Source organism: Lissotriton vulgaris, chromosome 8 (genome assembly GCF_964263255.1).
Source record: "Lissotriton vulgaris chromosome 8, aLisVul1.2, whole genome shotgun sequence".
Classification (NCBI taxonomy): domain Eukaryota; kingdom Metazoa; phylum Chordata; class Amphibia; order Caudata; family Salamandridae; genus Lissotriton; species Lissotriton vulgaris.
Window position 1 is genome coordinate 622,486,280 of NC_141696.1, and position 13,928 is coordinate 622,500,207.

The 13,928-nt window shown below is 38.8% G+C and overlaps 1 protein-coding gene across 1 annotated transcript in view; it reads right to left on the reverse strand.

Annotated features, from left to right (window-relative positions):
* The window catches only part of TFG (trafficking from ER to golgi regulator), a 123,272-nt gene that overhangs the window by 79,269 nt on the left and 30,075 nt on the right, over window positions 1-13,928 (reverse strand). The window contains exons 3-4 of the mRNA XM_086934502.1: window positions 13,433-13,516; window positions 11,034-11,180 (exon numbers count right to left, since the gene is read on the reverse strand). Coding sequence (XP_086790628.1) covers window positions 11,034-11,180; window positions 13,433-13,516 — 231 coding nt within the window. The remainder of the gene's footprint in view (window positions 1-11,033; window positions 11,181-13,432; window positions 13,517-13,928) is intronic.

Below are 13,928 nucleotides of genomic sequence, written 5' to 3' on the forward strand. Positions count from 1 at the left end.
ATTTCAGAACTTTAAGTCCTCATGGCCTGAACCAATCGGAAGAGTTATGTATTCATCTCTAATATGGACAAAAGTAGAGACAAAATGAGTGAATTGCTGAATTTGATAACCATCCCACAACAAGACTGGATGTTCAAAGAAGTTAGCCTCATCAATTAGTTGACTAATCCCACTTGAGGGATGGAAAAGGACAATAAAGGTTGAGGCAAAAGTTTGATTAATTTCTCTTGTTAAATGGTTTAATTTCACTCAGAGAAACTCCCCCTTTTTTTAAATAAAATTAGATTGTAAAAAACCACAAATACCAGAATGCCTAGCGAACTACAACAGGATGTGATGTAACATCAAACACTAAGGTCGCTTTAAATGATGTGAAAAAACTTGTGAAAGTGATCGTGAGCAAGGTGACGCGTAGATAGAGTCTGTTATCATGGCTGGGGGATTGTAATAAATCAACTTGTGGAACTTAAAGGGAGTGCGCCCATTACTTTCATTCGAAAGACGAAGGAGTGTTAAATATATATATATTATATATATATAGAAACCCTCAAACCACTTCCTGAGTTCTCCCAATGGCAGTCAGGCGAGGAAAGAGACACAGACCTCCGAGGTTTTCAAGTGGGCAGTATTTTATTCAGTGACCCAACACAACGCGTTTCAAGCCCGTAAGCCCTTGATCACGTGTCACAGATTGAAAACACCATCATTCAAATTTAAAGTGCAAAAGTGCCCCTCCCACTGTTTACATCACACATCACATGTGTAGAAAACATAGAAAAAATCCTGTAAGTATAGTTTTTCTTCTATATTATCCTTACAACTGTTTTCAATAGGCATATTTACTGTAGGCACATGAAAAAAGAAATATTATATATTTCTATTGCCATAATATATGACTTTTGAGTTTGCATGCTCTCAATGTACCACTGAACATATTTAAAATAATAAATATAATTCATGTCAATTAAAACTATTTCTATCGAAAGGCTAAATCCCTTTCCAGTCGCCATGTTTGAAACAGTAATTGAGGGGAAATAATAACCGGCTAAATCAGTTTTATCAAAAACCCACATGTTGGATAATTTATCATGAGAAGTTAATATAACTCAAAACAGTTTCATTGGTTTTCACACATTACATACTTGGAAGTAATGGAGAGGCTTAGAAAAGTGCTAAAAGTGCATCCCATAAAAAGTTTATAAAGTGCAAGTGCAAAATGGTGTAAATCTCTCAAATTAATCAAATGTATATGTAGGGTCCCATTTTTACTGTATACCACAAGAACAAAAAATTAATTAATTCCTGGATAGTATAGGTATCAACAGTATTTTAAAATCCCGGGAACATTTGAATATATAAAAAAAACAATTTAAAATTTCATTGTTATGTTTTGAGAAATTCTTGATGAGGGAAAATATGCATACAAAATGTATATACAATCATATTTACAAGGACAAATTCATGTATTTACAAAACTGAAATGTTGAACCAACGTGTTATACCCATGCTATATACAGCTAGTTTTACAGAAAACTATGCATGTCTTCAGTTGTGTTCAACCCATTGGGCCATTTGCAATCTAGGTCCAAGATGTATTTGGTCTCTAGTTGCCGTTCTCTATTGCCCCCTCTCCTCTTTCTGCTAACAGCGTCAATTACATAGTAAGAAAGGCAGTTGATATTATTAGCATGCACTTTCTTAAAATGTCTGGCAACAGGATATGTTGCGTCGCTGTGCAGGATGGCCCTGATATGCTGCAAAATCCTGACGTGCACCTGTAGCTTCGTGCTACCCACTTAGCGTAGCCGGCAGGTGCACGTCAGGGCATACACAGCAAATTCAGTTTTGCAGTTGTAATTGCCTCTTATCGGGTTGGAAGTAGTCTTGAAAGGAGTGTGGTATGAAGACATGTTGCACCCAAAATTGCAAGCTCTACAACTTGTGCACTTAGTAAAACCTTTCTTGGTTGGCATCCAAGTGATGACTTTTTTGATTTCAGGGGATACCTTATCTAACCTTGTGCCCATAGTGCTGCTTCTTCTAAAAGTGATCATTGGTTTAGCAGCTATCCTATTTTGTAGGATATTATCAGTCAGTACCACTGGCCAGTGTTTATTAATAATGGATCTGATGTTCCTCTCTATTGTATGTTGTGATTAACCTAGGAGTATCAATTATCTGAACAGGGCTTTCAGGGGTGGTAATGTTAGGGCATTCCTCTTCAGAGAAAAGGCTACTTCTAGATCTGGTTTTGGCCTTCTCTTCTGCTTCCCTTATTATTTTAGTAGAGTATCCTCTGCTTTTTAATCTGGTTATCAAATCAGATTTACATTTTTCAAATTGCTCCTCATTGCTACAGATTCTTTTTATCCTTAGGATTTCTCCATATGGGATACTCGCAATGAGGTGCTTGGGATGCGAACTGGTGGCGTGCAAAGTAATGTTGCCAGATGTGGCCTTCCTGTAGAGTGTGCTTTCAAGATTATTATTATATATATATATATATATATATATATATATATATATATATATATATATACACAAAATGAAACCGCTCATTTTGTTCCTTTTCAAATTCAATGTATAAAGTGTTACCACTTTATTCCAATCACGATGACTTCAGGTGTGCCATACTTTTGTCTTAAGTAAGACTGTTAGCGTTCTAGTTGTTCTTTAGAACACTCGGTCATTGGGCTATAGTTGGGTTACATCTGGCTGATATTTGGGCTACATTTGGGCTCTTGTCTCTGGTGGCCATCTTGGGAGACTGCATATCAGAATTTTTTTAATGAAATATAAGAGGATTTGAGAAGTCACTCAAAATGTGCCGTAATTTCTTTTTTCAGCACTAATCATCATTTCTATGGCAAAATGAACCCCCTCATTTTGTTCCTTTGCAAATTAAATGTTTTAAGTGTTAACACTTTATTCCAATCAAGATGACTTCAGGTGTGCCATACTTTTGTCATAAGTAAGACTGTTAGCGCTCTAGTTGTTCTTTAGAACACTCTGGGGCATTCTGTCATTGGGCTACATGTGTTTTTTTTGTCTCTGGTGGCCATCTTTGGGCTACATTTAGGCTCCAACATCTATATAGCCCAATATATATTTTTTCAAAGTTAATTTTCGTAATAACCACTGGAGCATATATCTTGAGACATAGCAAAGGCACATCGGGGTACCAGTCCCTACAATTTTGCCAAGTTTGGTGGAAATCCATTCAGCCGTTCGGGCTAAAAGTGAGGTCGAACGCCCTATAGAAATTAACATAGGGAAAACACGTTTTGGGACCCCCCCTTTTATCTCGGCCCCCGCTTGACGAATCTCCCCCAAACTTTCAAGGAAGGACCGGAGCTGCGCGAGGCAAATTTGAGGAAATTCAGGCAGATTCGTCAACCGGCGCCAAAGTTATTCACAATAGAATTTTGAGATTTTGCATTGAAAAAAATTCCTAACTATAACTACCTACTGGCGACCACCAGTAGGATAGATAGATATATATATATATATATATATACCCCTCGGTCTCTTGATCACACGATCGTGTGATCAAGAGACCGCCAGGAATAAACTCGGTGGTGATCTACTCTCCTTCTGAGTGCGCATTTGAATTCTTTGTGACTGACGAAATCTTTACCGCCGCTGGGGTTTCGCCGGCACATGCGCCACCGGACAACGGGAGCGATTCTGGAAGGACCCTCTTTGTTTGGAATATACATGCTGACTAGATTCAGAGAGAGAGAGAGGATATCCCGAGTGGGTACTCATCAAAGCTATCAAAAAGATTTCAGAGGTGGAGTATTCTGAAACATTACAATCTAAGCCCATGGATGAAAATGACAAAAATCCCACTAGAATTATCACTACTTTCAACCAGAGGTCTGACAAAGTTCGTAAAATGTTGGCGGACAATTGGAAAATCTTACAGACTGCTCATGTAATAGGCACCCATTTGGAAGTAAGGCCCCAAATTACCTAAGGGAGAGGTAAAAATCTAAGATCTTAGTGAGAGGTGATCTATCTGACACCAAACAACACATCCAAGGCCTAAAAGGCTTCTATCTCTGTGGCCATTGTAGGGCTTGTAAAACAAGCTTTATGGTTAAGGAGATAGAAATTCCAGGACGCAATAAAAAACATGAGATCAAACAGTTCCTTACATGCAATTCCAACTTTGTGATCTACGTGCTGGAATGTCCGTGCAAACTTAAGTACGAGGGTAGTACACAATGCATGGTTAAAAAAACGTATTCAGGAACATTTGAGAGCAGTTACACATGCAGATGTTCGCTACCCTGTAGCGAGACATTTTCAAGAACTTCACCAATCTGATCATTCTCTGCTCAGATTTTTTGCGTTGGAACAGGTTCATATTGGTAGAAGAGGTGGCAACCGAGATCTGGCACTGAGAAAGAGAGTCCAAATGGATTATGGAATTTGAAACTAGATTCCCTGGAGGGCACAACTTAGATGAGGAATTCGCAACCCATCTTCACGAAGAGTGGCCTAGATAAGGGGTCAGATCCGTTCTATATAGTGCCTTATTAAGCATGCTTATTCTACTTCCATGAATTACTATCTGCCATTTTTTGAAATGTACTGTAATAGACTAGTTTAGAATTTGATATCCTGATGTATGATATTTTAAATGTGTGAAATTTAATAGTTTGTTCATATGTTTCTTTCAGGAGGAAAGGAAGGGAGAACTCACTGTTTTTATTCACCTCACTCTCCCCCATCTTTTTCTTCAACGATTCAAAAGAAGATCACTGCACTACTTAGAGATAAGACTTTCACTTTTTTGCACTTTTGACATTTCTTGGCTCTAATTTTTGTAGGAGTTTTTGAATAGAGGCGATTTGACCTTGCAGGCCACCATTGTTGCAAAGTACAATTTGGGACCCACGTTATTAGAGAATTCGACATAACCATGAGTACAGAGAGAATAACCTGGTTAGTGGGAGACATTACTTAGCAGTAGGGCTGTCCCCTGTTCAAGTCGATCTTTGGCACTAGACCGAAGGAAATCAATGAGTTGGATCGATGTAGGGTGTTATTATTTGAATAACACATACAAGTACCAATTAAATTTGGGTACTATGAACAACCCTAGCACACGTAGGGGGTTTATGAAATATTTGTTTTTAGTGTATCCCCTATACCAGGGATTACACCATTTTTTACTTTTTCGTTTTGCTGGGGCACTTGCCTTTACTTCGAATCCAATTGTCATTAGAGCCATGCAGATGTGAACAACACGACATTACTTATGTTGTCCATTGTATGGCTTACATATAATTGTGGTAAGAAATACACTCTCAGATTACATTGATGGGTCTACTATGTTTTACTTTATGCGGCTTTACACTACAAAATGGCCGACCCATTTACTTGCACTCATGACCTGCTTTACCTACTTTGCAGAAGTTAACTCTTCGCTGTCTAGGTTTTTTGAAACTTTATTTAAATGTGCCATTGTGTCATTTTGGTTAACGTGTGATCAAGGCACAACTGGTGCCGAAACGCGTGACGTTTTCTAAGGAATAAAATATAGCATCCATACTCCCGAGTGCGCTTATTGCGTAAGGGCAAATTGGTTTTTTGGACATGAACAAGTTCGGCTTTGGGGTCTGCCGAATAACGCGCCAACTGACGACGGGAGACTATCCCGGAAGGACCCTTGTTGCATTTGGAAAAGAGATATATATATATATATAGTGACCCTCAGATCCCGCGTACTCTACTGCCGGAGGATGCGGCACTCCAGACTTGGATTTTCAGCTTGATTTATTCAACTTCAATGCTCGGACCAACGCGGTTCAGCCTAACCTTGGCTTTCACAGTAAGTGAGCCATTGTTGGAGTTTTAACTTAAATCCCATTTCTGCCTTGAAGTGGCATTCTGGGATATGTAGTTCAACAATTATTATATACATATTTACAGTTCATTGTAGCGCCAGCCATCGTGTTCTAAATAAGTTTATAACATTCAGTGTGTTTAACAAGGTTACTCATATTTCCTCAATGAGGTATAGTACCTGAGCAGAAATTGCTCCAGCATTTCGTCAACAGTTATTCTATAATGACTGGTCTAGACTCTCTCCGCATTTAGTCAACAGTTATTCTATTTACAATAACTATTCTAAGTTCTCCAATTCAGAGATATAGTATCCATATTGTATTGCATGACAAAGTTAACATATCAATTGTCAAAGCCTTTACGATACTTCGGTTTCTTTAAAGGTATAGTACCTAAAAAAAGCACAGAATTAGAGTCTCAGAGTCCGAAATTATCAAGCAAGAAGATCTTTCATTTCAGTTTTAAATCTTTTCTATTACACTAAATGCACATCGAGTTCTTCAGCGTTATTCATCCCTCTTGGCATTTTGGTCTTCAGCCTTATGAAGGAACGGGATTCTGTTGCTCTTAATTCCTTTTGTCTATTTCCGCCCCTTTCTTCTTGTTTCACCATGTAAATTCCATAGAATGACATTGCCTTCGACTAGCTGTTCTGACAGGCTTCCATGTTGGCTGTTGAATACGACATGTCCTTATTTTTCACTGCCCTGATGTGTTCCAGGATTCTTTTTTTCAGTGTGCACATTGCGCTGCCGATGTATTGCAATCTGCATTTGCATTCAATGATGTATACAACGTGGGTTGATGTACATGTTATTTTTTCCTCAATTGGAATTGGTTTGCCATTGGGTTCACTAAAGGTACTTTTACTTTGTCCAATTTTGCACGCCTTGCAGACACTGCATCTCTTAAAACCTTTCTGTTGACTTGTGAGCCAGTTTTCTTTGTGATCCTTTGAAATGGCTCTTAACAAGTTGATCTTTAAGTGACTGTTTTCCTGTAGCTGCTCATTGGTCTTTCACCCAGTATGTTGCAGATTTCTGGATCCCCTGATATCAGGTGCCAATATTTCTTCATTTTATTTGGGATTATTCCACTCTTTACTGTAGGGTGTTATAAAACGTGGCAGACCTGGTTTCTCCTTCTGCATCATGGTTTTTAAAGTTAGTGTTTCTTCTCTTGTTTTAGTTGTGGCACGTTTTTTGCTTTTTCCAAGTAACCTCATGTTGTATCGCCTTGTTCTCTGTCTGGTCATTGTCTCCTGTGTTTTCTCATCTGCATCAGAGATTTGCGAGCAGCTTCGCTTCATGCGAATAAACTCGACATACGGTATACTTGACAGTAATGGTCTTGGAAGGAAACTGGTTCCAAGCAGTACGCGGTTTTGAGGTTCTTTCAAAACAAAGTTGAGTGTATTTGTTTTCAATATACGCTTGGAGATCTAGAAAGTCTATTTCTTTTTTGCTGGTTGCACATGTGAATTCCAGACCCACTTCATTCTGGCAAAGTTTTGAGTAGTATAGATTGAATTTGTATTGTGTTCCATTCCAGATTAAAAACAAATCATCTAGGTAAAGGACCCATAGAATGATTGTATCCAGGTCCGTTTGGTTTGCTGGATCCCATGGAATGTTTTCTCCCACCATCCCATCGTTATATTCGCGTAGTTTGGCAAAAAAGATATGCCTATTGCGGTGCCAGATTCCTGTTTGTAAAGCTAATGATTAAATATAAAAACATTATTGGTGAGAAAGTTCTCATTTCAAGAAGCATGCTGGTGTGTTGCAGTTCATTGATGTTTTGTTGTGTTAAAAAATAGCTGCACGCATTAAGCCCAATTTCACGTCTAATCGATGTGCATAAGGATACCAAGTCAATGGTCACTAATAGATATTGGTCATTCCATGTGATTCCATTTAAAATTCTCAAAAATTCACCAGTGTCTATGTGAACTAATATTTTTGGCAATAGGTGCCAGGAATATATCAACATATTGAGAGATTCTTTCATAAAGGTTATCGCAAGACGAGACAATTGGTCTGCCCGGAGGGTTGATGAGTGTCTTGTGTATTTTAGGAAGGAAGTAAATGGTTGGTGTTACTTGGAAATCCTTCACAAGGAACTTAAATTCATCATAATTTATCAGTCCTTCGCTTTTCCAATCTTGTAGAAGTTCATTTAATTGTAATGTAATTTTATTGATCAGGTTACTGTCCAATTTGCAATAATTTCTGGAGTCATTCAGTTGACGCATTGCTTCGTTTACATAGTCCTGGGTGTCCATAAGGACTAGGTTTCCCCATTTGTCAGCAGGCTTTATTATTAGATTTGCATCCTCTTTCAATGTTTTGATTGCATTTCTTTCTTTGCTCGTCAAATTTTCTCTTTTACCGATGTTCCGTGTGTTCAGGATTTTTTCAATTTCTTCAATGATGGCTTCTAGGAAAAGATGAAATCGATTGCCTGGAGACAGCATTGGGCAGAATCTGGATTTCAGTTTTAAGCCGCTGTTGACTCTTTGGTCCGTTCTTACATCTAGGTGTTCAATGAGCTGAGTTCCTGTTAATTCTTCTTCATTGCGATCGTAGAGAATACCAAATATGTTTTGGATATCTGGTATCTCCTCGATTGTCCAAGTAGCATTACATCTTACTTGTGGTCCCTAATCATTGATCAGTACATTATTAGCTTTGCATGCATGAATTTGAGAGTTTTAGTTTCCGTATAAATTTATACAAGTCAATTCTGACTTGCGTTTGATCAAAATGTTTTTCTGGGCAAAATGACACGCCTTTGTTTAATTAGTAGTGATGTTTCATCCTCTGTTAGTACATGTTGTGAGAGGTTAATTATTAAGCTCTCTATTTGCGACTTCTTAGTGGGTAGTATCTTTTCTTTTGTTCTTCTGTTTTTTCTAGATTTTATAAGGCAGTCTTTGGTACTCTTCCTCGGCTTTGGTTTCTCTCTCTTCTGCGACCCCTTCCTCCGGACAAGCTCTTGTCCAAATTCATGAGTTGCACCTCAAAAAATAAATAAATAAAAATATTGCATGGAGTGATGCCTCTTGCTCCATCATTTAATTTGCTTTCACTTATTTCAGACTCACTTGTGCTCACTGGAATTCCTGTCGGCTGTTGAAATCGGAAATTCGTCTTGAGTGTATCAAATAGTTTCACTAATGTAAGGATTCTACCTTGAGCATTATCCCTTGCATCTGTTTTGAATTTCCTCTGTTTGCGTTCCTCAATCTCAATTTCATTTTTCCAGCCTGCTATCCGTGTCTTTTCGCAGTTTCGCCACATCATCTTTACTAGTTTGTGGTTTTAAGATATCCTCAATTTCATTAATTTTGTTGATAATTTCTCCTATGTCAATTTTAGCATGTTTGATTAGAATGCGCATCATATTTAAGGAACATCCCAAACTGTTTTCAACCCATTCATCAATGAATGCCTTTTTGGGGTCAGGGTGAAATATTATAAACATTTTTTACATAGTTTCAGATGTGTAAAACTAATACATGAGTAAATCTTCAAGTTGTTACAAAGCAAATAATAAGCATTGTCATAGCCAATAGGTCTCGCCTTTGGGGCTTTAGAAGTATTTAGCTAGAGCTATTGGTTTTGCCAATATTTGTTAAATAAGTTGGCGTGTTCAAACCTCACAGAATATAGCGTGCCTCGCAGAGAAGCACATGCTCTCGGACTCTAGATGCCCCAGTTTTTTCATCCCACTTAAAGTCCGTCCATTTACAAACACACAGACAAGCCATGTATCAACTTAAAACTAAACACACAGTTCTGCCACTTCAGAAAACTCCAATACTGTAGGTTCAGAGTGAGGCGCTGTCATAGCTTATTTGACATGCGTGAAGGTCGCTTTTTCAAAGTAGGACAAAGTGAACGTCCAGAGACCGCATAGAATACCAATCTGAAAGTGGTCCCCATTTTCTGCTAAAAGGAAATAAATGCTGCGGTAGATAGAACTATCTGCCCAAGATCACACTGCGGAGTAGGAAATCGGGATTGTGAAAACAGAGGCCCCTCGGTTTAGACAGCGCAGGTTGGCCGATAAACTACCCAACCTCCGAGTATATACACCACAGAGTTACCCTCTGTGGAAGCGGTCATCCCGAATCACACAAAGTGATCTTTGGATCAGTTCTCCATCTTTCTTTGATGCTACCCTGCTGCATTCTAGAAATGGATAGCAATGGACATTCGATTTTCGCACAAAGGCCAGTGCAATGGCCAGGATCTTAGTAGGAGTTGGTATGGAGATCAAATGGCAGCATCCTGTACTTTTAATATTGGCTTGATGTTAAACCCAGGTTCTTCCTGGTGTCTCCTAGACTGGTACATGATACATACTTTTAATGATGAAGATGCACATTCTCTTCCAACACCATATTTGGCATAATGTGGGGAAAGAAATAAGACAGATGTAGAACCACAGAGTAATTACTCTTTGCTGGTTCAGCATGCCATCTTCTGGTAGTAGTAGAAGAAAGGGCACTGGCGTAAGGTTATCAACAATATTTATCCAGCTGTCACAACTCTACCAAAGTGTTAAAGAGATTTTCCATGTTACTGTTTCACAATAGGGGGCAATAACCTGCTCTAGTTGGGGTGGGGTGGGGGAGGTGTAAGGATCACAGTAGCACTCTGCCATATCATGCAGATGTCCAAGAAGGTGCCTACTGTCCAAATAATTGTGCATGCCTTAAACTTGACAATATGCATGGATAAGATACAAATGTTTATAAGGGATTGACTTCTGGCTTACATTTGTCCCCACATTAATTTTAACTGTAAGGGCTCAAATGTGGGCAATTTTCTTTTGATCTTACCTCCTTTTGGCACATTTTATCAGAGATAAAAGTATTCCATTGTATAGGATTTAACCACTGATGACATTTGAGAAGGTATGCTGAAACGTCATGCAGATGTCTTTGCTACACCATAAGGAAAGGCCCAGTTTCCTCAACAGTAATATCCGGTTAGAGTAGTGGAAGATTTTGTAAAGTTTTCACTCTTTGAAAGCATACATTTTTTTTTTAATAGGGAAAAAAACCTGGGCCACTAAATAAGCATTTCAGAAAAAAATACAAGTTACTGTTTAGCACTTTGGAATGACATAATTAGGAATACAAATACTCAAAAGCAAAGACTTACCATTCTCATGAAGGCTTGCAGAAAATCCAGGTTCAGCAGGAGGTTCTAAAGTATCAAGCAATCTATTCACTTTGTTTCGAAGTTCTATAAGCTCTCGTCGGAGATATTTCACTTGGCTGGATTCTAGAGGTCTTGGTTGACCATTAACTACAAAAAAATATGTTGAATCAAGTTTAAGAAGCGAAATTTAAGCCGTAAATATGCTTTTGCATAATCACATTTTTACAGGCAAAGACAAAATGACGTCTAGCCATTAACGTTTTATTTCAGAAATGTGCGAGTATCAAAACTAAAACACAACTTGAGATCAAAAGAAAACTTTAAACGCATGTAACAATCGTTCTGTAAATATACTCAAGTTTTAAGTCCACATACCATGCATAACTCTACCATATAGTAATCGGTGTATAGAGAATCTGCTACAGACAGATACACGTGTTGCACGTGGAACATTTAGCAGTACAACTTAGGATAGAGTGGTTGAAACAACGGACACCTGAAGAAGATTCTCAAAGATGCCCATCGCAAATGCAGATCTTTTACAATTCAAGAATCGATAGTAGTGTACAGAGAAGTCGCACCTCAAAGAAGTTACATATAAACTGGGCAACCAAATTTGTGGTAAATGTTACAAATATATCCAGCAGCAAGAACATTCTAACGGTGCCACTAAGGGTAAAAGTGTACCCTCCTACTTTGGGTGCACAGACACACAGGAACCTGGCGGAAGGGCATTCAATGTGGTGGGAACTCACCTATGGAATAACCTTCGACTAGTCTTAGACAAATGGATACCTTGTTGGAGTTTCGAAAGAGATTGAAAACATGGCTCTTTCAAAAAGTCTAAATTTTCCCCTTATCTGCTCACCGGGCTGGACTTGATTCCATTCTGGTCACATAATTCAGTCAAAAGCGCCAGGATACCCGTAGGGTGACAGTACGCGCATATAAGTGTATAATCAAATCAACCAACAACTTTCGTAGTGAAATAAGTTACAACATGATTATACTCCAGCACTATAAACATTTAGAAATCAAAGTGTATTACCTTGATAAGTTGATATCATGAAACCAAAAAAGTCATCACAGGTGAACACCAGAGAGGAGTTCATACAAAAATGCTCTCCTTTAATTTATACAGGTATTTTTCATAACAATTTCGGTTGGGACTGTGAGTACCCCTATTCGCAAACCGGTAAAGATGGAGAGATGTTAACAAGAATCGTAACACAACACAGACCTGATCAGCTTGCAGGAGAACAGCCAACACATGTTTAGTCACATTTAGTGACTTCCTCAAGGCTCTCGAAAAAACTTTAATGGTTGTGGTATTAACCGACCATATTTTGTCAGACTGTAAGGACGCGGTTGTAACAGGGAAATCCAACAGTGTTCTAAAATTCTATATCTGCCCATACGATTTTCACTTATTGGGCTAAGCAAGTCCAAAAGATCAGGCTCAAACGCAGCTGCCGTTAAGCTTGCTCCAAGTCCTTAACACGTCAAATCTGGGTATTTAATGTTCACAATCGTCGTGTTTTCGAATATATGATCTGGCAGCCCGATGCTGTTCTCAAGGGAATTGTGTGCTGTATATTAACTGAGGTGGTGCAGCGTACACAGAGTTGCGTAGAGTGTCAGAGTGCTTTAAAGTTACATTGAGACAAGTGAGTTGTTGGTACAGTATAGTGCTATTCAGTAGAGTATAGTGTGGTACAGTGGAGGGGCATAATGTTGTGAAGTGGGGTGGAGTGGCGGAGGGGAATGGAGTGGAATAGTGTAAAGTGGAGTTGCATACTGTGGAAAAGCGTTCAGGATAGTAGCATACACTGAAATAGCATGTAGTGGAGTAGCAAGGGATGGCATATATTTGGAGTAGCGTGGGGTGGAGTATGATACAGTTGCCAGGGTACAGTAGAGGAGGGTACAGTGGAATGGCATAGAGTTGAGCAGTGCAAAGTGTGGTTGAGTACAGTGGAATAGGGTATAGTGTAGGGACAGAGTGGAATATCGTGGAGTGGCATACAGTGGAATGGTGTAGGGAGGGGAACAGTGGAGTGGTATACCAAGAAGTGGAATTACATACAGTGGAACAGCATAGATAGAGTACAGGCTCAGTGTTGTGGAGTTGACTGCAGTGGGATAGGGTGGAGTGGCATACAGTGGAATATGGTAGAGTGGAGGGGGCAGAGTGGAGTTTAAACTTCGCAGTAGCTGTTGTTGCGGTATCATTAAACTTTAATAACATGGTAAGAGGTGGGGTAAAAACCTTTATGCATATGCAAAAGTCCTACATATGAGAAATATCACAGCACTTTCAAAAAGTAGGCAGCAGTACAGATATGACCCTGCAACAGATTACCACACTACTGGACTTAAGAATACGAGACAGAACTTACCAAATAAAGTCAGTTTAAGTATTCTACTGCACTGGATAGCAAAGGACAAATCCGAGCTGTCAAAAATTGTTATAAGATCACCATCTAAAATGAAAAGAAACACAAACAAGAAAAATGGGATACAGGCAAATTAAGTGGAACATGCCAATGTACACACAAAATCTGAACACAATCTCCTCTGTGGTATTAGAAGAGAAAGCAAAAATGGTTAGTTACCATTAGGAATAATTTTGCAGCCTGAAGAGTTTACTGGATTCAGTGATAAAAAAATAAAAATTGACATTGAGATTCACAGCCAGCATTTTTCCATAGGGGTTCTCCATAAAAAAAAAAAAACGTTTGTACCCTCCCCACCAGCCCTACATAAATACAAATTTACAGGACGGGGCAAAATCAGTAACTCTCATGATATCCAACATATAAGCAACACCATGCCCAAAGAACATACTCAAATTTTTCATCTTTCCGGATGTCTCGTTCACTTCGCTTCTGCAGT